This window comes from Vulpes lagopus, chromosome 23 (assembly GCF_018345385.1).
Source record: "Vulpes lagopus strain Blue_001 chromosome 23, ASM1834538v1, whole genome shotgun sequence".
In the NCBI taxonomy this organism is placed as follows: domain Eukaryota; kingdom Metazoa; phylum Chordata; class Mammalia; order Carnivora; family Canidae; genus Vulpes; species Vulpes lagopus.
Window position 1 is genome coordinate 34,630,855 of NC_054846.1, and position 27,249 is coordinate 34,658,103.

Sequence of the window (27,249 nt, forward strand, 5' to 3'; positions counted from 1 at the left end):
TCTAAATAAAAAATCTAGAACTGCCGACAATGAGATTAGTTCAGCGTGTCTGTGCAATGAAAGGTTATCATGAAATGAGAGGTTATCACACAATGAGCGTGACCTAGAGAGAAAAGTTGTACAATGCTAAAACAAAGTAGCCAAAGAAAAATTTCATAAGCAGAAGCAGACAATGTTACAGAAAGAGACAGTGAGATGATTGCCCAAACAGAAAAGATACATTTTAGAGCAGAAGTCACAAACACAGGGACATTTTGCTTCAGCATTCTATCTCTGATAGGGTGTGTGTGCGTGAACCTCCCCCCCCCACATTTAGGCACTCGTATTACCCTTGTTGGAGTTTCCAGAAATCAGGGTAGGAGGAAGAGGGGGGGGGGGGGAAGAGATAAATATTTCAGTGATATATGGAAATAACTCACTTAATTGGAAATCAGTTGTTATTTGAAGCTACTCTAAATACAGTTGAGAACTAAGAAATAAATTGAAAAACGGTTTCTGAACCTAAAGTCGGTATCAGAATATCCATGCACTAAAGGTCATACTCCTTTGTTCATGTAAGATTGACTCTATAAAGTCCTTCTCTCTATTTTATTCAGTTTGAAGTCCTTGTTTCCCTGGTCTCCTAGATGATCCAAAACCTATGAACCGCACAGCAAATAATTGCACAGCACCTGTAGTTTGAAAGGTTTTCATTTGATTCTCACCATTGCTCTATGAAATGGGTAAGGCAAAAATTATTCTCAATTCTCATCTTATAGACTGATAAGCAGATACTTAGAAGGATTAATAGGCTTGTTTGAGGTCACACGGTAAGGGGCTCAGAGGTTTCCTGGATCCGTGTTCTACTCTCTGCCATCACACTGCCAGTTTTCAAAAGCATGTGTTTCTTCTTTCTTTCTTTCTTTCTTGCCCTTGGAAACCTTTGTTCAAGTAAAATCGTACCCAGAAGCATGAACAAATAAAACAGAAAAAAAGCTGAGATGCTTTGCTTAAAGCAGGGGTTGGGGGCCCAGAATACTGACAGGGGCAGTTTCTTTTCCTTACCAGGAAAGCTTAGACATCACAACACTATGCCATTCATGCATTAATTCATTCAAAAGTTTCTTGAGCTCTGATTTTTCTATTGTTGTTGTAACAAATTACCACAGACTTAGTGACTTAAAATAATACAAATTTATTATGTCACCGTTTTTGGGGATTCAGGAATCCAAAGTTGGTAGGCTTACTGAGCTAAAATCAAGGTGTCCTTGGGACTGTTCCTTCCTGAAGGCTCTGAGGTAGACTTTGATCTTTGCCTTTTTCAGCTTCTAGAAGTCACTAGCATTCCTTGACTCCTGCCCCCTTTCCAGGAATGGCAAGTAAAGTCCTTTTCATGTCACATCTTACCCTTCTTCCTTTATTGCATTTCTCTAGCCAGAGCTGGAAAAGGTTCTGTTTGTAGGATTCTGTTGGACCCAGAGAACCCAGGGCAGTCTCTCAACCTTGGGGTCCTTAGGTAAGCCACATGTGTAAAGTCTATTCTTCCATACAAGGAAAAAATGCACAAGTTCCAAGAATTAGGGTGTGGCTCTCTTTTCACCCTTACTCTGCCTACCATAGGCACCTGCTGTGGGCCATGTGTTGTGTGTTGCCATTGAGACTACAGGAGGCTAGAAATAGGCATCCTGACAGGAAGAAATGTTGCAAGTAATGACCTGACAGTCCAGGATAAACAGGTAAACTGAGAAACCAAATGACAAAAACTAAAATAAAAATCTTAAAAACAGACTTTCAGACAAGTACAGCAATTTGGAGCCATTTAGAAGAAGACAGTTACAACTACATGCTCAAAATGCTGTCTTTCCCTCACCATTATTGAGGTTTGACTAATAAATAAAAATCATGTATATTTAAGGTATATAATGAGATATTTGAAATTGCATCATGAAATGACTGCAATCTGACTATCACCTCACAGTTACCCTTTTTCTGTGTGTGAGAACACTTGAGATCTCAACAGATTTCAAATATATAATATAATCTAATTAACTATAATCGCTGTGTTGTACATAAAGCCTGCAGAACTTCTTCATCTTATAACTGAAAGTTTGTACCCTTTGAACTAGATCTTCCCCAGACTCTAATAACCACCACTCTATTCTACTCTGTTACCATGAATTTGACTTTTTAATTTTTTTTAAGATTCCTCACGTGAAATCATACAATATTTATGTCTGGCTTATTTCACTTAGTCTTTTATTTGATGAACCTGAATAAAAAAAAAAAAATAAGGTTTAATACTTCTACCCACTGTTAAGAAATAAAGGAAATGTTTGCACTATATATTAGAAAAATGTCTATAATCTACATAGAATAGTACTGGAAAATTATTTCTCCATATAAAGAAAGAAGTAAGCTCTGCATTTCAGCCCCCTCACAAGAATACTGTTGAAGGACATTATCCCATGACTGCTCCTCTGTTCTAGTGTTTAGTTATGCCAGAGTGAATTGTTGAATTTTACGAAAGGTGAATATTCCATACTACTAGTTAAGTATATACAAAATTAAATTACAAGTTTATTTAACAGCTTTAAAACAAAGTGCTTGGGCAGCCCCTGTGGCGCAGCGGTTTAGCGCCGCCTGCAGCCTGGGGTGTGATCCTGGAGACCAGGGATCCAGTCCCACATCCAGCTCCCTGCATAGAGCCTGCTTCTCCCTCTGCTTGTGTCTCTGCCTCTCTCTCTCTGTGTCTCTATGAATAAATAAATAAAATCTTTAAAAATAAATAAATAAAGTGCTTCCAGAAATAGAAGTTTGTCAGATGTGTGAATATATTAACAGATTTAATTTTAGCCTTGACCAAATAGATTCTTATAAAATGAGCAAAATCCCATCTTTACAGGTATTTGTATATAGCTGATGCACAGAAAAAATATATTGAGGGTACGCTGGTGAGATTATTTAGCAGTTCTTATAGAATTCTGTATTAGAATATTTTTTAAAACTGTGATAGAACATATATTAAAAATTATAGTAATCTGAAAAATGTAGAATATTCTGCTGTGGCATGGATTATGGAACATACTTGTCTCCAGATGCTTGATATTTGAAAAATCATTAAAGTTTTAGAGATATGCCATTTGGAGCCCTCTTCAGTAATCTGATGGCTTTGTGAGAACGCTGTGATAGTATGGGGTTGTGAAGAGGACAGGGCTTAGGACATATTTAGGACAGGACCTATCTGGTTTTTAGCACTTAGAAGTCACCAGATCTCTCTGTAGCTCAATTTCTTCATTTTTAAAATTCGGATATATGAAATTTAAAGTTTGTTTGTGATAAGATACAATGTTTGGTACATAATACATGCTCAGTCAATAGTAGCTGCTGCTCGCTGTGTTGAAAAACCGGGGGATCCCCGGGTGGCTCAGCGGTTTAGCGTCTGCCTTTGACCCAGGGTATGATCCTGGAGTCCCAGGATCGAGTCCCACATTGGGCTCCCTGCATGGAGCCTGCTTCTCCCTCTGCCTGTGTCTCTGCCTCTCTGTGTATGTGTCTCTTATGAGTAAATAAATAAAATTAAAAAAAAAAAAAAAAAGAAAGAAAAACCACCAGCATCTGCACTCAGCATTTTTGGACAAGCTGTCTGATAGTACTGGTGAACCATACATACTCTTATTTAGAGCCAGGCCCTGTGATTGAGAGCTGGATCTCATGGCTTCCTGCCTTTTCAAGGACATTGCTCAAGAGGCTGCCCCTCTTCTGCCCCACCTCACCCGTGCCCCCTCCTGCTGCATAATCCATATGGACAGCCTGGTGTTTCTGCCCATCTTACAGAGAAAACTCTTCCCTCCCCCCAAGGCCTTGCCACCTGCTACCCCGCTTTGTTTTTATTTAGTTAGTTTATTTGCTCCCCTTTGAAGGACAGCTCTTTAAAAGAGCTGTCTCCATTCACTGTTTCCAATTACTCTCTCACGTTCTCTTAAACCCACTCCAGACTGGCTTTTTCTCATAACTGCTTCAGTAAAAAATGTCCTTGCTAGTGTCACCAGTGACCTGTGTTCTTCGCAATACAGTGGTCAGTTCTCTTACGTGACCCATTAGGAGTATTTGACAATGTTTGACCTCCTCCTCCAGGTAATTTTTCTTTTTTTAAGCTTGGCTTCCTCCAACTCCTTTGGCTTCTCTCTCAAGCTCCCGAGCTCTTTTGTGAGTTCTGAATCTTCCGCCAGACCTCTTAGAGTTGGAGCACCGTAGGATTCAATTCTTTGTTCTTTTTTCTGTCTGTATTCACTCCCTTGATAGGTCCATCTACTCTTTTGCTTAAAATTCCATTTATACATCAAGGGCTATCATTTATATATCCAGCCCAAACTTCCCTTCTAAATCCAGATTCAAATATCCTGACCTAGTATCATCACTAAAATACCTCAGAGACATTTCAAACTTAGCACACTCCAAATTTGAGTCTTGATCTCCCCCTCCAGGCCTTCTCTACCCTCAGCCTTCCCCATATCAGTTGATGGCAACACAGTCCTTCCATTTGCTCAAGTCCAAATCCTTGGAGTAACCTTTGAGTCTTTCAAATCACACTCCAGCTGTCAGGAAATCTTATTGGCTGAGCCTACAGGAGACTTCCAGAGTCTAACCACCCATGGTCAGTGAGTGTATTGCTATAACCCTTTCTTGCTCGGATTATAACAAGAGCCCCTGTTTCTACCTATTGCTACCCCAAAGTTTGTTCTCAGCGCAGCAATCAAAGTGATTTTTTTAGACTTTTTTTTAACAGTTGTACGTTCACAACAAAATTGAGAAGAAAGTTCTGATTCCTCCTATGCTTCCTGCCCCTACATGTGTACTGAGTTATGTATATTTGTTAGAATTGATTAGCCTACAGTGACACATCTTAATCATCCAAAGTCCATTGTTTACACTAGGACTTGTACATTCTGTGAGTTTGGACAAATGCATAAATGCGGTACATTCTGTGAGTTTGGACAAATGTATAATGACATGTATCTACGATTAGAGTATTATAGAGTATTTTCACTGCCCTTAAAATCTTTTGTTGGCATGCCTGGGTAGCTCAGTGGTTGAGCATCTGCCTTTATCTCAGAATGTGATCCCGGGGTCCTGGGATCAAGTCCCGCATCGGGCTCCCCACAGGGGCCTGCTTCTCCCTCTGCCTGTGTCTCTGCCTCTCTCTCTCTCTCTCTCTGTCATGAATAAATAAATAAAATCTTTAAAAAATCTCATATTCCACTTATTCATCCCTCACCCTACAACCTCTGGTAACCGCTGATCTTACTGTTTCCGTAGTTTTGCCTTATGCAGAATGTCATAATAGTTGGGATTGTACATAGAGTATGTAGCCTTTTGGATTGGCTTCTTTCATTGAAGTTTCCTCCAGGGCTTTTCATAGCTTGATAGTTCATTTCTTTTTAGTGCTGAATAATAGTCCATGGCCCAGTATACCACAATTTAACCTATGCAGAACATCCTGGTTGCTTCTCAGAAAGACTTTGCACAATTCAGTCTTCATTTTGGTCCAGAGGAGACCGTGCTATGAAGAGTGTGACCCCACAGGACTCAAAGGAGCCTTAATCAAACTTAAACGGGATTATTGCTAAAATTAGATCACATTCACCAAACAATAAAAAGGTTTAAATTTTGTTTATAAGCTATTATTATCTATGTAGGTAGCCTTGTAATCTCAGAAATTTCAGTAAATGATAATCATCATTTGGTCCAGTGTAATATCTAGGTAGCATGCAGGTATGAGTGGAAAATAATCCCAGTTTTTTTTTTTTAAATACATGGCAGCTACATAAATAGGAAAGATTTCTAGCCATGTGCAAATGGATGTTGTGTCATTTTAAGATGCCATAGACGAATGTTAACTCATAAATGAACTCTTGCGTTTTAAAATTATCTTCACATCTCCATGCCTTTGCTCATGCTGTTTACTTTTCCTGGAATACTCATCCCTTCCTTGTCAACTCTTAAAAAATCTTCCTTGTCCTCCAAAAGCCATCCAGAGTCACATTTTCTCTCTGGCTTTTCTTGGCATCATCTTCCTGCCAAGGGTTCTCCTTCTTATGGTTAATTGGTTAATTGTTTCTTCCTTTGTGTTCCCAAAGCATTTGTCACAGAGCGTGCATGTTATTTATGTACCTGCCTCTGAGTTGCAAGGGCACCTTCGTCACCTTTATTTCTCTAGTGGCTGGCACAGTCCCTGTCTCATAATATCTGCTCAATAAAATGGACTTGAATTTGAAGCATTAGACCTTCATCATGGATTCATCCAGCAAATACCGAGAACTTTTAATATGCAAGGTGCCACGTTACGGGCTATAAAGATACTTAAACAAAAAAAGAGAATCGGGTGCCAAATTTCTTAAAAACCTAAAATATAGTATAAAAAAATAAGTCCTACATAAAGTAACTATAAAACACGGTTGTGTTATTTTCAAGGAGAGGTATGTGTAACCACGTGTGTATATGTGTGTGTGTATATGTGTGTGTGACTACAAGAATGTCTTTCTATTCACTAAGAAAATGTTTTTCCATAGTAAATGGTTAAAAAGCTATGATTAAAAACTGATTCTTTTTTGATGTCTCATAAATGAGGTTAAATTCTGCCTAGATCTAAAAATACATCTCTCTGCCTCACTTCGGTGTACTGTCATACACTATTGGATTTAAAGCACTGCTCAGGTCTGCTGCTACTTGCCAAACAGTCTACACTTAAAGTATAGAAACTTTTATTTGGTGCCTTAAGGTAGGAATTTTATACATTCCTAGTTTTTAGAAAACACCTTAAGTGGTAGATGTTGCTGCACGTTCGATCCTAAATTACCATTAGGAAATTGGTTTTAGAAAGCTTTTGACAAAAGTTAATAATGTCATAGAAATGAAAAATCCAAACCACATTTTAATTGACAATTTAAAAAAAAAAAACTTGGTAAGCATACTTCAGTTACTCATTTAATTGTATTTAAGCCAGTAGCATTTTTTTTTTTTTTTAATGTAGATTGTCTTTCCACGTTAAGGTCTGAGATGTACTTAAAGTGTTCATGGATTTTAACCCATCATCACCAGCAATTTTTCTGTTTTCATTTAGACTTGGATTATCACTTGCATTTATCTTCAGCTGCTCCTGTTTAATCCTCTGGTCAAAACTAAAGGGATCTGCGGGAAACGTGTGACTGATGATGTGAAGGACGTTACAAAATTGGTAAGTAAGGAATGCCTTCAAGGCTGTGATTTTTTTTTTTCTTGTGGATTTTGAAAAAGGTTTTTTCTTGTTACAAGTTAGTATTTTTCTAAGACAAGGAAAGAAATCAATGAGTTACTCTAAAGGGTTTAGAGAGAGCAGGTAGGGAGACATTTAAGATTATGGAGAATCTGTAAAACTGGTACATCACTGCAGTGACTTTGTTTCTTTGCTCATTTTTTTCATCTCCTTTACAGACAGTGAAGGACACTGGAGAGTTCTCTGTGTGCTGATGTGGCGGCACTAGCTTGTTCCCCATTATCTCTTTATTGGGTTTCTCAGTGTGTCTTATTTCCCCTCCCTATGCCTTCCTACTCTTTTCTAACAAGCCTAACAAAAAAGATCTGAGGTGGCCATTCTCCCTTTTCCAGTAGCATGAAGACCCCGTCACATTTGGGTGTGTATGAACATAGCTGGAGGAGTGATGTGTTACTCAAATGTTAAACAGACTCATTGTCACATTGGAACTCTTGCCTCAGCCAAAGCCATTTTGCCCTGCAGTGCCCCTTGGTCACAGCTAGCTTCATGTCATGATTCCCTTAAAATGCATAACACGGAGAGGGAGATAATACAGCATCTAATATGCATTCTTCCTAGCTCTTCTGGTCTAGGGGAGATTTTACATGCCCATTTGAGTTATGATGTGTGATTTCAGGATGAGCAAACTTTGAGAAGCATTTTTGGTTTTTTTGTTTTGTTTTGTTTTGTTTTGTTTTTTTGAGAAGCAGTTTTGTAAGCGCCTGGTTCAAAGTAGCCAAGTGGCATTCCATTATTTGCAAATTCTCTAGAGAACAGAGATGATACGAGAGTAGGGAAGAAATAAGGGTTGGGATATGGAGAAAAGAAAGAAAATGGTATTTGTTGAGATACTTCAATTACATTTGTCGAGATACTTGTCTTCCCTACTCTTGATATACGTTTTTCAGTTTATGTTTTATTTGGAGTTTACAGCCAAACTTCAAAACAGAAGTTTAATGCTATGGTCAGAGTCTTTCTGGCTTAGCCTCAATATAGTTTTTTTTTTTTTTAAGATTTTATTTATTTATTCATGAGAGACACACAGAGAGAGAGGGAGAGAGAGAGAGGCAGAGACACAGGCAGAGGGAGAAGCAGGCCCCATGCAGGGAGCCCGATGTGGGACTCAATCCTGGGTCTCCAGGATCACACCCTGGGCTGAAGGCAGATGCTTAACCGCTGAACCACCCAGGCGCCCTAGCCTCAATGTAGTTTGTAACACACACACACACACACACACACACACACACACACATTCCTTAGAATGATGCCCAGAGGGTCCACATTTAAAAAATATTCTCTGATGCAGTACCTGAAGATATATCAATGTTAAAAAGAAAAAAAAAAGTTATCAGTGTTTTATTTGAGGGGCTGATGATTAGAACAATGTAGCGTTTGCCTACTACATACTACTATATGCCCAACTAGGTATTAGGGATGAGGTAAAGGAAGTTTTCATTTGGTTTTTAAAGATTTTATTTAGAGTGAGAGAGAGCCAGCACAAGCATGGGGAGGGACAGAGGGAGAGCCAGAGAACCTCAAGCAGACTCCGCACTAAGCACAGAGCCCGATGCAGGGCTTGATCTCACAACTCTGAGATCATGACCTGAGCTGGAATAGAGTTGAATGCTCAACCAACTGAGCCACCCAGTGGCCCCTGTTTTGTTTTTTGTTTGTTTTTGTTTTTTTTTAAAAGACCATAGAGCATGGACCTCTTCCTCAAGTTGCTTATTAATTTATGACCCAAGAAACTATGCTAAAAAAAATCTGTGCTTATATTCTAATTTTATATTGGTAGAAAGCACTCCTTAAATGCTTTGAACGACTCCTTTGTTCAGTGATTGAAGACCTGATGTGCCTCACTGTGGTAAGCATCATGATCACCTGTGGTGCTTATTCAACTAACAGGTGTCTGGGCTATACACTAAGAAACTGATATAATGATAGGCCTGAGGAAGGGCTCTGGGCATCTACATTTTAAAGAAATTTCTGAAAGGAAATGTAAGAACTACTGCTCTAGAGAGTCTGTTCAGTCAAAATTTGGAGACCAAAGTGTCTTGATTCTAATTTAATCCCAATTCTTATTTTGACTAGCTTTATCTATGTTACATAAATTTATATGGATGTTAGATTAACATGAATCTCAAAAATATGCTTAAAGTAGGTCACAACTGGGAAATTGAAGCTCTCATAGGGCTGCTGGTATAACTGTGGAGCTGAGGATGAACAGTGGAGATTCTGCAGTAGTCCTAAGGAACAAATGTCAAGTATATTGGCAGTGAATCATCGTTCAAAGATGATAGTGTATATGACCACAGGCCAAGAATATCCAAAAATTAATACAGTATTTAAGAAAAATGACTTAAATGCATTATTACTTGCTAAGTGTTTAACAAATACTACTTAATGAACACTACTTCCTGTGGAATGTCAAACCAGTATTTTCAAGTGGCATAAGTAGGTATTATAGACACCTTCCAATATTTCCCCTCTTTGTCTTTAAACAACCTGCTTATTTTCAGTCTGTTACCTATCAGCTGATATAGTAAAAAATGCCAAGAAGCATTACTGAGAAAGAAGAGCTTAGAAAAGAGATACTTAATAATATTGACACTAAAAGATAATTCCTCACCCCAAGGGCAAACGTGAAATCATTAGGCTGAAAGAAAGAGGGTGGTTTTGTTTTTTTGTTTTGTTTTTTTTTCTCCCTTCCAGCAACTGACTCAGGGAAATTTTTTTTAATTTCAAGAGTTGATCTAGTGAAATTAGTATCTTTAGTTTGGATTATTGAAAAAAAAAATCAAGTTAATAAAAGATGGGACTCGGTGCCTGGGTGGCTCAGTTGGTTAAGCATCCAAATCTTGGTCATGGGCTCAGGTCATGATCTCAGGGTTGTGAGGAAATAAAATAGGACTCAGATAACTCCTAATTGAATAAAGACTTATATAATTCACAACCCATATTTCAGAGAGTAGGAAATAGAAGAATAATCCCTGACCTCAAAATGTTCATAATCTAGTTTGGGAGATAAATCATCTCCATAAAAATATGAATGTATATCATTAATACCACAATAACAACACCTACATGGACACCATTTAAAAGATATCCTGTTACAACATAGCAGCAAGCTGTGCCAATATGTTGGTTAAGGAATGGATTTTGGGATTTGGTAGACCTGAATTTAAATCCCAGGTTTTTGACATTAAGTAATTACCTTTCTAAATCTCCATTTCTACTTCCCAATTTTGTCTTCTAAATTAAGTAAGAGAATGCATATATAAATTTCCTATCACAGTTATTGTCCTATAACTTCTTTGGATCTGTTTCCTTATCAGTATTAAAATTAATAGTACTTCATAGAGTGATTATAAGGATTGAATCCTTATAAGAACAGTGTTAGGAACACAGCAAGTGCCTGCTAAATACTAGCTAGTAGTAGTGGTGGTGGTGGTGGTGGTGGTGGTGGTGTTATGGGATCAGAAGATACTGGAGATAAAAGGAAATCTAGAGACAGTCTGGACAAACCATTTTATAAATAAGGAAACTGAGACTCAGGAATGGTGAAGACCAGCTCCTGGTCCCATTACCAGCACTGTGTCTTCTACAACTGTGGTTTTCAAACTGGCTCCCAGAGCCCATGCAGCCACTCTGCCTTCATTTGTCTCTGGATTTCCAAATAAGACTTGATTTTAAAAAGGAATCGAGTTTCTGAAAAAAATATTGGAAGTCACTGTTGTAAACTAGCATTTGTAGGATATAATTTGAGAATCATTCAATTACAGTGTTTTAGGATACTTATTAAAAGTACAGCTGTCAGGGCTCTACTGCAGAAATACTGAGTTTCAGCTTGTGAAGATGGGGTGTAGGAACCTTAATGTTTCCCCCAAACATCCTAGGTGATAGGGATTCACATAGAAGTGCCAGGACTGGTTAGGCCATCATACTTCTAATGTTGAGTTTTTTCCATTTTTTTGGGGGGGGGGAACTGTTCTCGTCCTTAGCCTAAAATTCATTAATTTGCTAATTCAGACAACAACATGAGTGACTTCATAGTTCTGTGGATACAGATAATCACAGCATCTCTCTAAGGTGCAGTGGAGCAGAGCATCTTGTAGTCAGGAGTACTGAGTTACTTGAACATCAGCTCTCCTTTTACCTTGCTGTGTGAACTTGGACAAATGAATCCCAGAAAGGTTCAGGGATTTACTTTCTGGAATTTAAAATGAGGAACAGGGACACAATCAGTAGTTCTTAATCTAGGATTCATAGACTTTGAGCGCTTACAAATGGAACTCCAAATTATGCCTACTTGTACCTTATATGAATTTCTAAGTTTTCATCTTCCCAGAGAAGCTGGTGATACCCCCCAAAAAGAGAACTACTGAATCACATAACTTGGGAGGCCCTTTTCAGCTCTGAAATTCTTTAATTCCACAATGATACTTTGTTAGGTTGCACCTTTTAGAGTAATTCAGTTATACCCCAACTCAGGAGGTTGTACAGAACAGGAGGGATTTGCTCTGCAGGCATAACCTTGGTACGTTCTATTTGAGAGAAACAAAGTAGGTTGACCGTACCTTTTTACCTTGTGCTCCCCCAGTAATCTCTTTGACTGAAATCATTTCTTTGCAGTCTCTACCAGTTCTGTCTCTGCATTAGGTGGCAACTGGTACTGTGCCCACAAACCTGAAGCCTATTTGCTTGGGGTGATTCTCATGTCACAGAAGCACATGATTTATGACCTTACTGTCATTTTTTTGTGTTTTTAATTTCTTCTTGGACACTGTGCTGCCCCTAAAGTCCCCATGGTTTTCATTTGAAATCCTTCTGGCATGTTTGCCCAGCATAACAGTTCATCTATTTACAGAACATTTTGCTTGGTTTCTGAAAAATGTTGCAGGACTTGTTTTAAATGGCAAACTCAGACTACCTAAAGAAAGGGTCAAGTATCTGGGAAGAGGATGAAACAAACTTTAAAAACTTGGATCTATGGGACAATTAGGCTGCAGCTTTTAGTGGTTGCATTCATAAAAGGAGGCATCTAAATATTGAAATCATTCAAATTGGTTTCCCCTTTTGTTCTTTGTACTGTTGCCTTCATTTGTGATCATAGTTTTCTTTCATTTGGGGGAATTTAATTAAATGTGACTGTTGCTTTTTAAAAACCTGTTTTGTTTTAAAATATCTATTGAGTAATTGTTTGTCTTCCTCAAAATGTGTAAGGCAGGTTGCTGTCCCAGCCCCATCTTTTTTTTTTTTTTTTTTATGATAGTCGCACAGAGAGAGAGAGAGAGAGAGAGGCAGAGACACAGGCAGAGGGAGAAGCAGGCTTCATGCACCGGGAGCCTGACGTGGGATTCGATCCTGGGTCTCCAGGACCATGTCCTGGGCCAAAGGCAGGCGCTAAACCGCTGCGCCACCCAGGGATCCCCCAGCCCCATCTTATAAAGGGCCTCCAAATCAGAATAGAATGAAAGCTCCGCAATTCATGGTTTTCCTGGTCTTATGATAGGCACTTATTTTAACACATGACTTTTAGAGTTTAACATAATGGGAGATTATAAAAATATCTCTGGTAAATTTCACTTTGGACAGTTTTGAATAATTCTGATTTTTATCCTGAGTATAATGTTCTTCAAATAGAATTACCACTGCATTAAAATGAAGTTTGAGTCTCTGAGTCTTCCCATTTCTAGATGAATTCAGAGCTTTTCTAAGCATATCTTCTCTTTAAGAACAGAGCTTTCAGAGACACCTAGGTAGTTCAGTCAGTTAAGTGTCCAACTCCTGATTTCAGCTCAGGTCATGATCTCAGGGTCATGAGATGGAGCCCTTATGTCTGGTTCTGCTCTTGATGCAAAATCTGCTTGAGATTCTCTCTCCCCCTCTCCCTCTGCCCTTTGCCCTACTTTGTATTCTCTAAATAAATAAATAACATCTTTAAAAATAAAAAATAAATAAAAGCAGAGATTCTATGGGCACCTGGGCAGCTCAGTCAGTTAAGCATTCAACTCTTGATTTTGGCTCAAGTCATGATCTCAGGGTTGTGAGAGGGAGCCCCAGTCAGGCTCCAGGTTAGGCGTAGAGCCTGCTTAAGATTCTTTCTCTCTCTCTCTCTCTCTCTGCTCTACTGCCTATTCATGCCTGTGTTCTCTCTATCTCTCTAAACAAACAAACAAAAAAGATCTCACCTAGTTTTGGGGGGTTGGTTTTTCTTTTTTCTACTTTGGACCTTTGAAGAACAGTGGTTTGACAGTTGGATAATTTTTAAAGTTGATTACTTTACTACACTCAGCATTTTAATTTCTTCTCCTACAGTTGGTAGAAATTTCCTTTTCTATTTAACACTAAATTTTAGACTTGCAGTATTCAAAAAAAGGACAGAAATATATCAGAAATAATACTTGTAAAAGGCTAATACTTGTAAAAGGACAGCTAAATGTCCTGCTATATTACCACGCACGACAGTCTTTATTGTGAAGAAAAAAATTCATTCTTCCTTGGATGAACCACTTACGTACTATGTCTCCTGCTCCTTTTTAAAGCAGTAGTTACTGTGTGAGTGTCCAGGTGCCATGCAAAGCATTTTATATAGATTCTGTCCTCTAATCATTACAACCCTAGGAGGTAATTATTTTTACCTCAAGCTTATTGATTAGGAAGCTGAGACCTAGTGATAAGTAACCTGACCATCCCTATCTGGAAATAGGAAGTTGAGTAGAGAAGTTCAAACCCATAACTTCCTGTCTGGAACACAAGAACATAGTTCATAATTTATGATGTCTGAATTTAAGATGTAAATGTCAACTGCGGTTTTAAGAATTATCATTGTAGGGATCCCTGGGTGGCGCAGCGGTTTGGCGCCTGCCTTTGGCCCAGGGCGTGATCCTGGAGACCCGGGATCGAATCCCACATCAGGCTCCCGGTGCATGGAGCCTGCTTCTCCCTCTGCCTGTATCTCTGCCTCTCTCTCTCTCTGTGTGACTATCATAAATAAATAAATAAATAAAATTAAAAAAAAAAAACAAAAGAATTATCATTGTAACCTCTTGAATTTTATTTCCTAGGTAGTAGTTACTTTATGAATAGGAAGTGATCATATTGTAGATGTTCTTATCAACTTTCTTTTGAAAATCTTTATCTTTTTATTATTTTTTTGGAGGAAGATGGGTCCCCTAACTTTATTTAGGTATTCTTCACTGAGAAGACTCAGGAAAGTCTTGTAAAATTGTCATCTTAATTTTGTTAATCGCTAATTGTGTTATGATAAAAAAAAATACCTTTGAAAACTAAAGACCATTGTCCTGATGAGTTAGATTGTTAGTATTAACAGAGGATGACTTAAAAGGAAAAATTAAAAAAAAAAAATGAAAAGCTTTCTCCTGTGTTCTTTCTGAAAACCAGCATTACACTAAGCTGTTGTATATGAGTGAGCTGGGATATTTAAATATAAGCATAGATTTTTTTTTTTTTTTTTTTGCCCCCCTCCATAGCAGTGATTCTTCTACTTCTCTGGGTCTGCTGAGAATCTGGAAACTGCTGAGACTCTTTCCCCAGAGATGTTCTTTTTTTTTTTTTTTTTTTTAATTTTTATTTATTTATGATAGTCACACAGAGAGCGAGAGAGAGGCAGAGACACAGGCAGAGGGAGAAGCAGGCCCCATGCACCGGGAGCCCGACGTGGGATTTGATCCTGGGTCTCCAGGATCGCGCCCTGGGCCAAAGGCAGGCGCCAAACCGCTGCGCCACCCAGGGATCCCCCCAGAGATGTTCACTTATGCACAACATTTTTGTACAGTGTCAAAGGAATCAGGAGGTACTACAACTGCATTTTGATTCATATCTTGCACTCAGAAATAACTGAGAAGTGTCTCAGCAAAGATGTCCTAGAAGCCACTGATTTTATGAGATTTAGAGACTTCAATGATACTTGAATCATGAGATCCAAAGATTTTAGATTAGTGATGTAGGGAGGGCATTAACTGTTCTTTGAGTCCTTTTGCTCCAGAGTCCAAATACCTTTAGGACATGGTTGCAGCCAGTGTCTGTTTGGCATAAGAAGGCTTTGTCTTGGCAGAGTTTTCAGCATTTCCACATGCCATTCCCTTATGTGTTTTGTTTTGTTTTTGTTTTTCCCAGTGTCACTGAGTATGGTCAATCTTAAAGACACCCAATGGGGCCCATTTGGTAGACTGAACCCATCATAAAGTGACTTGTTTTACCAATTTTATGCATTTTACAATCTGGCATAGTATTGACATCCTCAAACACCAAGCGACAAAAGCTCATTGGGATAATTTGGCTTTTGGTAGTAGAGTTTTCCATCAATTACATTCCTTTTTTTATTTTTTCCCTGAACTTATTTTACTAGAATTGCATTTATTTTCAAAATCTATAGTTTTGATTACTTATCCATCTAACCCTATCAACAGGCTACTTCCCTAGAATCTAAACCTCATTTCTGATTTCTCAGCTTCTAGTCTCTGTATAAATATTTAATACATGTTCAGCACTTTTCCAGTGGTCTCCTAAACTTTTCTTGGTCTCTGTTCTGTCCTTGATGCAATCCATCCTTCCAGACCAATGTTCCTGAATTTACTATCCTGATCCTCCTCCTTGCTTGGACAGTCAGGGTAGCACCACTACTTCCATGAGAGAGTTTGATCAGACTGAATTTTTGGTAATTATCTAGTTCACTCCCTTTATTTTACAGACAAGAAGTTTAACAGAGTGAAATGAGGCAGAAATGACTTGTTTGTAGGGTTTTGGTGGTAGGACATGTTCTACTGAACTTCACTGCTTCCCATTGGGCCTCCTTAGCCCAACATTAAAGTCCTTCTCTAATGTAGCTTTCTTGGCGTATTTCCTATCCTTTACCTGCTAGAGCCTGATTCATCTGTCCATGGTCTCCCAAACACACTTGTGCTTTCCTGTTTCTTTGTTTTTGCATGTGTCACCTCATCTACCTAGAATATCCCACTCTCTTGAAATTAATAAACTCTTCTTCATATACATGTCATGCTTAAGCACTAAGTGTTTTAAATGAGTTTCTTAGTTATTAGTCTTTATAAATTCACTGGCTAGGTTTTTTTATGATTTCTATTTTATACATGTCAGAATTAAGGCTAAAGTAGATTAAATAACTTGCCCATGATCTGAGTTAACATATGTTAAGGCCTGGATCCAACCAGAAGAGTGTGTCCCCAGAACCTGTACTATGGCTCCTACATCAAACTTGAAACTCAGAGGAATGTCTTCTAAATTCCAGGCCAAAGGCTCCTCCTTCCCTCTACACTGCCAAACTGTCTATAACCATCAATGTACATCAAAGAAGCTGAATTTAATCACAATTACCTGTGCTTTCTGAGTGCTCTTCAACACACTCTAAGTGCTCAGAAAGTCCTGTAATAATTCATGAAGCAACCATAAAAATCTACAACTTGACTTCTAAGTTCTCTTCCAAATGTAATTGGAAAGGAACCAATGTAAGCCAAGAAACTAATAAAGGGAGACTACTCTGTAGATGACAGTGCTGAGCCAAGCACACAGGGCCAAGTTTGTATCCTCCCTCCATCAGAAAGTCCTGATGCCCACTACCTTAAAATAACAGCCCCTGTGAGCCTCCATGTCTTCGTCTATAAGACAGGCTTAAAAATATATGTCTCATGAGGTTATGGCAAAGACTATATATGAAAACTTGTTATAAATTGTAAAGCATTTTTCGAAACTAGTATTTTCTTCCCACCAGGAATTAAATATCAGTAAATCAGTTTAATGCAGAAATTGTTATTATATACCACCACCACTGCACCAAGTTGTAAGATATGGAGATTTCATTGAGTAAGGTTTCTTTGAACTGGGTTTTGTATGTAAATTACTAAAAAAATGGAATTGGACATATCCCTTACATTTTATTCTGCTCATCAGGTTTATGTATACACTCAAGTCCTAAGTTTTCTGAATACTAATTCTGTCAATTTTATATAGATAGATCGATAGACTCCCTCCTTAAGGAGGGTCTAGATTGTCAAGCAAGTTGTGTTCAGAACAACTGCCACTTTTTGTCATGCTTCTCCATCTGGAATGACTTTCACTTACACGGTTGGCTCATAACATAATAAAATGTTGCTGCTCAGTCCAATTTCAGCTTTTATACCTGTAAAAGCATCAGCTGTCTTTGCCAGCAGGGCCTACATAAAGTGAGTGGGTCATTTTGCTTTTCAAAGATGGAGATGAAAATCCAAAAGACAAAAGAAATTATGGAAGCATGGTCAGAAATTTTACTGAGAGGTTCTAGTACCCAGGACAAATGTGCACAGAGTAGATGAAATGTTTCATAGAACAAAAGAGACAAGGGAGGCTGTGTTGTCAGAGATCTGAGTTCTAGTCCATTCTTCACATGAGTAGCTGTGAGACCTTAGTCTAGTTGCTTGACCTATTTGAACCTCAAGTTAATAGAGAAAGATGTCACAGAGATTGGAAGATTGAATGTGACTATGCAGCATGTACTCTTATGAACATAGTGCCTGATAACATATTCAGAATATATTAGACCCAAGACTGAGATGAGTGTGAGGTGGTACCATTGGAGGTAGAATGGTAGTAAGCACAAAGGGATTGCTTACTACATTGGCTCCCTTTTGACTACTTATGCCTTTGCCTGTATTCTTTCCCCAAAAATTGTTCTCAGATTCTAGAAGCTATTAGCATGGCCAAGAAGAAACATACAGATTATGTTATAGATTTGTAAGAGGTGACCTAGTCCAGCAAACATAAGCAAGGTCCTAGCTTAATATGGAGAAGAGCAGGGATCCCTGAGTGGCTGAGCGATTTAATGCCAGCCTTTGGCCCAGGGCGTGATCCTGGAGTCCCGGGATCGAGTCCTGCGTCAGGTTCCCTGCATGGAGCCTGCTTCTCCCTCTGCCTGTGTCTCTGCCTCTTTCTCTCTCTCTCTCTCTCTCTGTCTATCATGAATAAATAAATAAAAAATCTGGGATCCCTGGGTGGCGCAGCGGTTTAGCGCCTGCCTTTGGCCCTGGGCGCGATCCTGGAGACCCGGGATCGAATCCCATGTCGGACTCCTGGTGCCTGGAGCCTGCTTCTCCCTCTGCCTGTGTCTCTGCCTCTCTCTCTCTCTGTGCGTGACTATCGTAAATTAAATAAATAAATAAATAAATAAATAATAAATAAATAATGAATAAATAAATCTTTAAAAAATATGGAGAAGAGCAAAGTTTTCAGAGAAAGGATGAAGGGGAAAATAATTAAGGTAGACTTGTGCAAGATGGAATAGTGCAAAACTACTTTTTTACATCATATATTCTCTTAAGACTCAATAGTCTAAATCAGATGTTGGCTATATTTAGCTGGAAATCGTAATTGTGATTGTATGACAGAGCTGGTGCTATATGGAGGAAAGGAGAAAAGGGGAACCTAGAACTCTGTAATATACCAGGATATATATACCTTGAAAGTCAGTTGCCAGTATATCTCTCAAGATAGAATACAGATTATTTATGATGTGTTTGGCACATTCAGTTATCTCATTTTGGAAATTGTCTTTTTGACATGGGTACTTTTGTTTCCATCTTACAGGTGAAAGAAACCAAAGTATAGAATTTAGATTTGGTTCCAAATCAGGTATTTGTTCAATATATGCCACAATGACTGATGGAAACGTGTTAGACACTTTTAAAAAGCCTTTAAAAGAAGCTAGGTAAATATTTGAGACATTTCCAAGGTTCAGGCCTCGGTAAGGAGATTAAGTTATTTTACAGAATGGAGTCTTTACAAATTATTTAAATTAGAAAGTATTTGCATCTCTTGAGTGGTACTGTTCTTTTGAGGTTTCACAGACCTTTTTTTCCTAGGATCAACAAGTTCTCAAATTTGTATCAAAATCACCTGGAGGACATAAGTAAGATTTAGTAGAGCTGATGTGGCCTGGTAATTTGCATTTTTTAACCGTTCCCTGGTGATGTTGACACATCACTTTGAGAATCATTGATCAAAAAAAACCCAAAACAAAACATTGTATTGCTGATTCATTGATGAATCAGTAGGAAACTGGAAGGGAATTCTAAGACCACGGGTAGAAATTAAATTTAGATGTTTCTAAAACTCACTGGATTATACTTCTATTCATTACCGAATTTGGAATCTAAAGACTTGCATTATCACTTTATTTTTGGAGAGTGCCTTTGATTACAAAGGGAAGTCAAGAATGGAAAATCACTATGTAAATATTGAAATTCAGTGATAACTCAAAAACAATATAACAGGTTTGTATGTGTTTTTCCTCCCACTAAAAACAGTATGATTGATATATATGAATTTTCTCATGGATTTTTCCCCTTTTTCTTTTCTTCTTGTTTTGGTCTCTGTAGGTGGCAAATCTTCCAAAAGACTATAAGATAGCCCTCAAATATGTCCCCGGGATGGATATTTTGGTACGTAAACTGTACATTTCTGAGTTTCTTTTTAGTAGCTGACAAAAAGAGATGGGATCATTCTATTGAGACAGGAAATTATCTGACAAAAGAACTGACAAGAGAGATGGGATCATTCTACTGAGACAGGAAATGATCTGCCATTTAGGAGTTAGCTAATTGTCAGTATTTGAAGAAAGTATCCTTGGAATTTGACTTGCATGGATTTATCCTCAAATAACTGCTAAACTTTACTTAGAGATAAGCCTTTCAGCACATGTGTCCTAGACCTGTACTTCTAAAGTAAATAAGATCATCTTCCTTAGAGCTGGCCACAGATTTCTCCCTTTCCTTTAGCTTCCTCCTAAAAAAAGGCTTGAGTATAAAATTATGCAAATTCTTTGCATACCTGAAAAGATCCTTTATAAGTCTCTTTCCTATTTAATTTCAGATCACAATATATTTTATCTAAGAATTTATTAGTCAATAGATTCTTAGAAACTTACAATATAAATGAGATTATGATTATAAATATACCTGTATTACTGCAACCAAGAAATTTAAATTATTTTTCTGATTACAAATGATCAGAATTCATACATGAAGGAATCCAGGAAGCATAGAGATGCCTATGTACCTATCCCATAACCTTGTTAAACTTTACCATGGTGCAATATTTACTTCAAATGTATTTTTTAATCAAACATTATAAATATTACTAAAGACCCCAGTATGGCCTCTCTCCTATCTCCACTGGTCCCCACTTTGTCTCTTACAGACAATTTGACTGTTAGAAACAAGTATTCTGAACTGAAATTTTTCATCCCACTGCATGTTATCAAGGCCTGGCATGAGGATAGCATCACCTTGAGTTGAGTTGAATGCAGCAACGCATAGCTGCTCTTTTACATTTACTGCAAATCTGCACTCATACACATAAGAATCCTATATTTGTATTTTCGTACTTAATAGCATTATACTGTATATACCACTTTGCAACTTGCTTATATTTTGCAACACACATTTGACATGTAATGTGCTAATCCATGTTGGTTCCTTTCAACTGCTGTATTGTGTTCCCTGAGTTAATTTAAAATCATTTGGGTTACTCCGCAAGTAGACCTCTTTCCATGATTTATGAAGTACTTATTACAAATCCACTGCGCACAAGCTGTCTTAGGCCTTGAGTACTTTTTGTGGGTTAGTCAATCAAAATTATTACCAGTTTAAGTGTGCTAAGCACATCACTAAGTGCTTGTGCTTAAAAAGTCTTTCAAAGACCCTAAGTTATCATTTCAAGAGAATGTCAGCGGCCTATTTCTTTTCCTTAGGAAAGTACTAAGCATTTTAGTTAGCATGAACTATCTAAAGTTCCCTAGAACTTGTTGCATCATGTTGAACTAGATATCTTCAGGTTAAGGTGAGTGTCTAATTAGGGGGGAATGTAAAATCATAGCAGCCTGAAATTGAATTAATCTTGTCACTCAATTACTCAGGCAGCAAGTACAGTATTTGTTTAGGAAAAACTGTGGAGGCAGCACTTTACCAGATGCTTTAAATAACAAACACATCACCTAGCCTTATGTGCAAAAAAACTTTAATAATAACTAGGTGAGGGGGATGGTTGGGCCTTTTTATATAATGCTTTTTTTAAATTTTCAAAATGATCTCACATATTTATCTCCTCGGATGATTAGAAAAACCCTACCAGGAAGTCAAGATAGCTACTATGATTTGTGTGATTTCTGTTTTACAAATGACACACTGGGGTTTACAAGTGTTTTGCCCAAAGTTATACAACTAAAAAGTGACAGTCTTAAAAAGAAACCCCAGGTCACTTGACATTTCACCTTGGGTTATCGAATGCGAGTTTCCAAATAATTACAACAGCAAGGGAAGGTGTTCTAAGTGAAACATTTAAGTAATAAAGATGCACCGTGCTCCTGACTGTAGAAGCATTTAGATCTATGATTGCCAAACTTAAAGAAATCATGCAGCTCTTAATGTTAAACTAAAAGTAACAAAATAAATTATGTTGTGCTGGTATAATCATAGATTGTGCCAAATCACAGATTTCAGTATGGGCTGGTGGTAGCAAGAGCCAAACTTGTAAAAATAAAGCTAATTCATTGCCATATTTTTTTCTTGTTTCTGTAATTGAGAAAAGTCCACTATTATTTGAACTTGGCATACTGTCCTGGCACAACTGGAGAAACTTTGTTCTCGGCTACCACAGTTGGCAAGAAAAATAAGCCCGTGCATAAGGCTCTGGGGAGAAGCGGGGTCTTAACGCTTTGTTTTACCCTTATTTTAAAATGTTAGTTTCTGCCAAGACCAGTGGAGTTTCCCAGTAGAGAGGCCAGTGATGATTTGTCACTGGTCAGAGTCCCAGCTGCCTTATCTTTTGTTTTTAAACAATAGAGGGCAGAGTAGGAATCAGAATGGGTACCAGAAAGATTCTCTGGGGCCAAAGCAATAAAATTCTGCTTGAGGCACAGAGCAGAAATAAATAAAATCTTAAAAAAAAAAAAAAAAAGAAGGCTCTAGAATAGAATACAGTTCATTGTTGCGCTTTTGCTTTTAAAAATCCGCTAAATACTCCTATGAATGGGGGTAGGATGGGGGTAAGGAGTATTTTTCTAAGAGACCTCCTAGAAATTACCTAGTGGATTCTCTCTCACTAATAGCAGGGTGTGACCAACCAGTTGGCATTTAAATCCAGTGATAATTACCAATTCTATTTTAAACTCTTGAAACTATCATATTGCCGGACTGTTAGGATTTTAAGTCACTAACCTTAAGAATCCTAAACGTTTCTGATCCTTCTATTTGCCAGTAATGTTACCACAGGAAGACCAGCACAACAGAGTGAATGTACTTAATACACTCTAAAATTATGTGCACTCTAAAATTATTAACTTCATGTTATATGAATTTCACTTCAATTTTAAAAACAAAGAGTCCTGTGGGGTAGTACTTTGAAACTTTGTGAGTATCCTTCCCCAAGAATCTTTCACTCTGTGAGTTTAGCATCTATGGATAATGCTTGCCTGAATCAGTTAACACTATAGTGGTTATAGGCGGTGCCTCTAGCTGGCTCAGTCAGTAGGGCACGCGCCTCTTGATCTTGGGAATGTGAGTTCGAGCCCCGTGTTGGGTGTAGAGATTACTTTAAAAAAATAAATTCTGAAAAAAAAAAAAAATAAAATAAATAAATAAATAAATTCTGAAAAAAAGAAGGAAAAAAAAGGAGGCTCTGGGTTTTGGGACACCTAGGTGGCTCAGCAAAAATTGGGTTGCTGAATTTGTACCACACATCTGCAGTCATTCTAATGTTTATAAAATGATATAAATTATGACTTGCTTATAGTGTTTGAGTAAAAAGAAAATGATCGGTTTTAATTTTAGATTTATCAGTTTTAACTTATTTGGAAATAATTTCAAATTTACAGAAAAGTTATGAGAATATTCTAAGAATACTCACAAACTCTAATCCATATTTATCTCTTTTTAACATTTTGCCTCATTTGCTTTACTAAATGCTTGCTTTCTGTGCACAGATGTGTGTTGTTAGTTTTCTAAACTCATTGAGTCATTTGTATACATAATGGCTGTTTACTCCTAAATACTTAAGTGTGTATTTCCTAAGTAAAGGATTTTCTGTTACATAACCACAATCTGGTTGTCAGCTTCAGTAAATTTAGCAATAACCAAAATATTTGAATCTATTGGCTGTATTTCAGTTTTATTAAATTTTATCTTTTTTTTTTTTTTTTTTTTAGTATTTATTTTCCTCCAGTACAAGATCCAATCTAGGATAATGATTTGCATTTGACATTAGTATGATAGGCAGAATAATGGCTCCCCAAAGATGTCCCGTGCTGTGAATATAGCATCTTACATGGTAAAAGGAATTTTGCAGATGTAATTAAGGATTTGGGGATGAGTTTATCTGGGATTATCCAGATGGGCGTAGTTTAACCTTGTGAATCCTTATAAGAGGGAAGCAGGAGTGTGAGAGCCAGAGAGAGTGATTAAAAAATGTTACACTGTTGGCTTTGAAAATGCGGCAAGGGGCCACAGGCCAAGAGATGCAGGTGGTCTCAAAGGTAGAAATGGCAAGGCAAGGAATTCTCCTGGAGAGCCCCTAAAGGAAACCCAGCGCATGTGAGCACCTTGATTTGGGCCTAGTAAGACCTGTGTTAGACTTCTGAACTCAGGAATGGTAAAATAATAAATTTGTGTTACTCTAAGCCCACTAAGTTTGTATAAATATCTCATGTCTCTTTATCTGCTTTAGGAGTTCTTTAGCCTCTCTCTTGTCCCTATGACATTGAAATTTTTGAGTAATACAGCCATCCCCTTTAAGTAAAATGTATATCTTTGAAACCTTTGATTGATGTTTAATGACTACATTAAGATTATGTATTTCAAGCCATGATGCTACATAAGTGATGAAACATCCTGAGGTTATCACACACACAGACACTCAGTGTCCATCTTCTCCTCACGTTGCTGTTATGACCACCTGGTTAAGGTGTTCCAGTATTTCTATGTATTTACTCATTAGGAACTCCTAAGCAACATTTGAGGGAGATGTTTTAAGACCATGCACTGTTCCTCATCAAAGTTTCTCCCCCAAATTTAGCATTTATTGATGATTCTTACCTCAACCAGTCTTTACGTCATGTAAGCAATAACCAAAATTAGCAATAACCAAGATATTTAAATCTTTGATTTAAAAGATTCCTCTAAAATTCCTTTTAAAGGCAAGGTTAAACAAAGAAGTCACTGGCAGTATGTAATATCAATCTAACCATAATCCTACAGGCCACCTTCCCTTTGCAGCATCCTTCCCCGGGCGTGCAGGATTCCAGTTCTTAACTCTTCTCATCTTCTTCTGCTTGGCCCTACTGCCTCAGGTTCCCTTGCACCTCCCTTGCCATTCCAGGACTTAACAATTGAGGTTTTGACCCCTCTTCTGTTTTTTTTTTTCTTTTAAGATTTTATTTATTAAAAAAAATAAAGATTATATTTATTTATTCATAAGAGACACAGAGAGGCAGAGACATAGGCAGATGGAGGAGAAACAGGTTCCATGTAAGGAGCCTGATGTGGAGCTCGATCCTGGAACATCAGGATCATGCCCTGAGCCGAAGGCAGATGCTCAACCACTGAGCCACTCTGGGCCTCCCGAGGTTTTGACTCTTCTTGAGTAGACAATGATTAAACAAACACACACACACCTGATTACTTTACCCTTCCTTCTTCATATATTTCAAATGTCTGTGTGCCTATAACTCTTAGGAAGCAGAAAAAAAAAATGTGTTCTGTAAGCAAGGCCCCTGAGACTCTCATGATGGGGCACCTTTCCAAATCCTCTTCCAGCCCCACATCCTGACGCCCCCCTGAGGCCACTGTTCCTCTGCGCATGGCTTCCTCTGTACCTGATCAGACCTTTGATTCCAATAACTCTGGACTCTTGGTTTCAATTTCACTTCTTTAAGGGAACCTTCCTTTTCTTCTTTCATGAAGCCAAATCTTCCAACTGGAAACTCTTTTTGTGATCTCCTTCAAAGTAGCAGTTTTCCATTTATTTGTGGATTTATTTCATTGATAACCTTCCGCTTAGACTTGTAAACTTCACGAGGACAGGGATTGTCTATGTTTGCTGTTTTGTATCGTCAGTGCCTAATGAATGATATGCACTTCATATCTGCTGAAAGAGAAGAAGGAGGTAGAAATTCCCATGCAATCTCTTGTAATTTCCTTGAGGCACAAATTTGACCTGAATAGAATCCACAAGATTATTGTGTTGAGGTGAGTGCCTGTAACTCCTCACACAATACCTGCACCTCAACATTATTGCTATCTTTTTTTTTTTTTCAGATGTATGTACATTTTATTTAAAATCTTAGGTAGGGCAGCCCAGGTGGCTCTGCGGTTTAGCATTGCCTTCGGCCCAGGGCGTGATCCTGGAGTCCCGGGATCAAGTCCTGCATCCGGCTCCCTGCATGGAGCCTGCTTCTCCCTCTGCCTGTGTCCCTGCCTCTCTCTCTCTCTCTCTCTCACGAATAAATTTTAAAAATCTTAAAAAAATAAAATAAAATCTTAGGTAAAAGGTATTATGCATTTTTTTAGGAATCATGGTTTCCTTGAGGCTTCTGTTAAAACTACTTTCATTGAGTCATTTCCATATTCAAGAACTTTCTCATTGTCCCAGTGACTAAAGGCTGAATGCCAAATTCCTGAATCTTTGATATTCATGACTCTTCATAATCTTGCCTCATCCTAACCACCTCATCTTAATATCTATTATTCCCCAACACAAACTTGCCACCCCAGCAAAATGCACCCCTACCTCCTAAAATTACCATGCTTATTCTCAACTTCAAGATTTCACTCAGTGCCATTTCCCTTATGCCACCCACATATGCCCTTTCCTCTTCCATCTACTCATTCCAATTCTACTTGCAGAATCATCCAGTATTTTGCAGCTGAAAGCCTCTTCATGGTTCTCTCGTCCAAGGTTGGGGTAAGGTCCCCCTTTCTCCCCAGAGCTATTTCCTACTGTTCGACTGTGCTCTCTCTTATGTGTATCATTTGGCCAGTAAAAACTGTAATCACCCCTACTCTGCTACGCTCAGGGGATACAGTGGCCACCAGTACCATCATGGTATCTGATCTGTGGACCTTACCTTTTAGTTCATCATCTCTGAATTTTTATAGAATTTGTCCAGAAACTGTTCATTTTGGGTATCTGATCACATATTGTGTACATAGCCTTTTAAAATTGTGTTATGTATTTGTCTCAAAGTGTTGTGAGAAATAATTAAGATCTGAAAAACCCAAGATCTGGAATATATACATTTGTCAGATGCTATCATTATTTTGTTTTTATGTTTTCTCTTGTGTTTTATTTATCTAAAGATAAGGGATCAAATCTTTCTCTCCTCTGTATATTTCTTCACCATTCCAGCAGGTAGGTGTTACCCAAAAGTTCCTAACCAGTAAACATTTAACTATTGGCAAAAAATGTCCTGATTTCCAAATCTTGAAGGGAATCCATCTTATTTGTTTAGAGTTCTTTGGTTCTCACTAACAGTAATGAACTCAAACTTTTTTTTTTTTTTAAGATTTTATTTATTCATGAGAGACACACAGAGAGAGGCAGAGATACAGGCAGAGAGAGAAGCAGGCTCCATGCAGGGAGCCGGATGCAGGACTCGATCCCAGGACTCCAGGATCATGCCCTGGGCCGAACCACTGAGCCACTTCAGGGATCCCTGAACTCACAGTTAATTTGAAAAAGGAGAGACAGAAAAATTCCAGTTATAAGGATGCTAAAGAACAACATTCTAGTAAAAGGGCAAGGATACAGCCAGGCTTCATGAAAGAGATTCCAGCCAAGATGGGAAGCTACCATGTTTTCCTTTTCCACTCTGAATCTCTGCATCTCTGCCTTATTCTGTTCTGTGAAGAATTTTTTTGTGTTCTAGTCATCTGGTGAAATGTAGCTACCCCAGACTCCCAACTTTATATATTTTCAGT

At 38.0% G+C, this 27,249-nt stretch overlaps 1 protein-coding gene across 2 annotated transcripts in view; it reads left to right on the plus strand.

Annotated features, from left to right (window-relative positions):
* Positions 1–27,249, plus strand: part of KITLG (KIT ligand) — an 81,546-nt gene that overhangs the window by 26,445 nt on the left and 27,852 nt on the right. For both annotated transcript variants that reach the window (XM_041738365.1, XM_041738364.1), the window contains exons 2-3: positions 7,100–7,213; positions 19,657–19,719. In XM_041738365.1, coding sequence (XP_041594299.1) covers positions 7,100–7,213; positions 19,657–19,719 — 177 coding nt within the window. The remainder of the gene's footprint in view (positions 1–7,099; positions 7,214–19,656; positions 19,720–27,249) is intronic.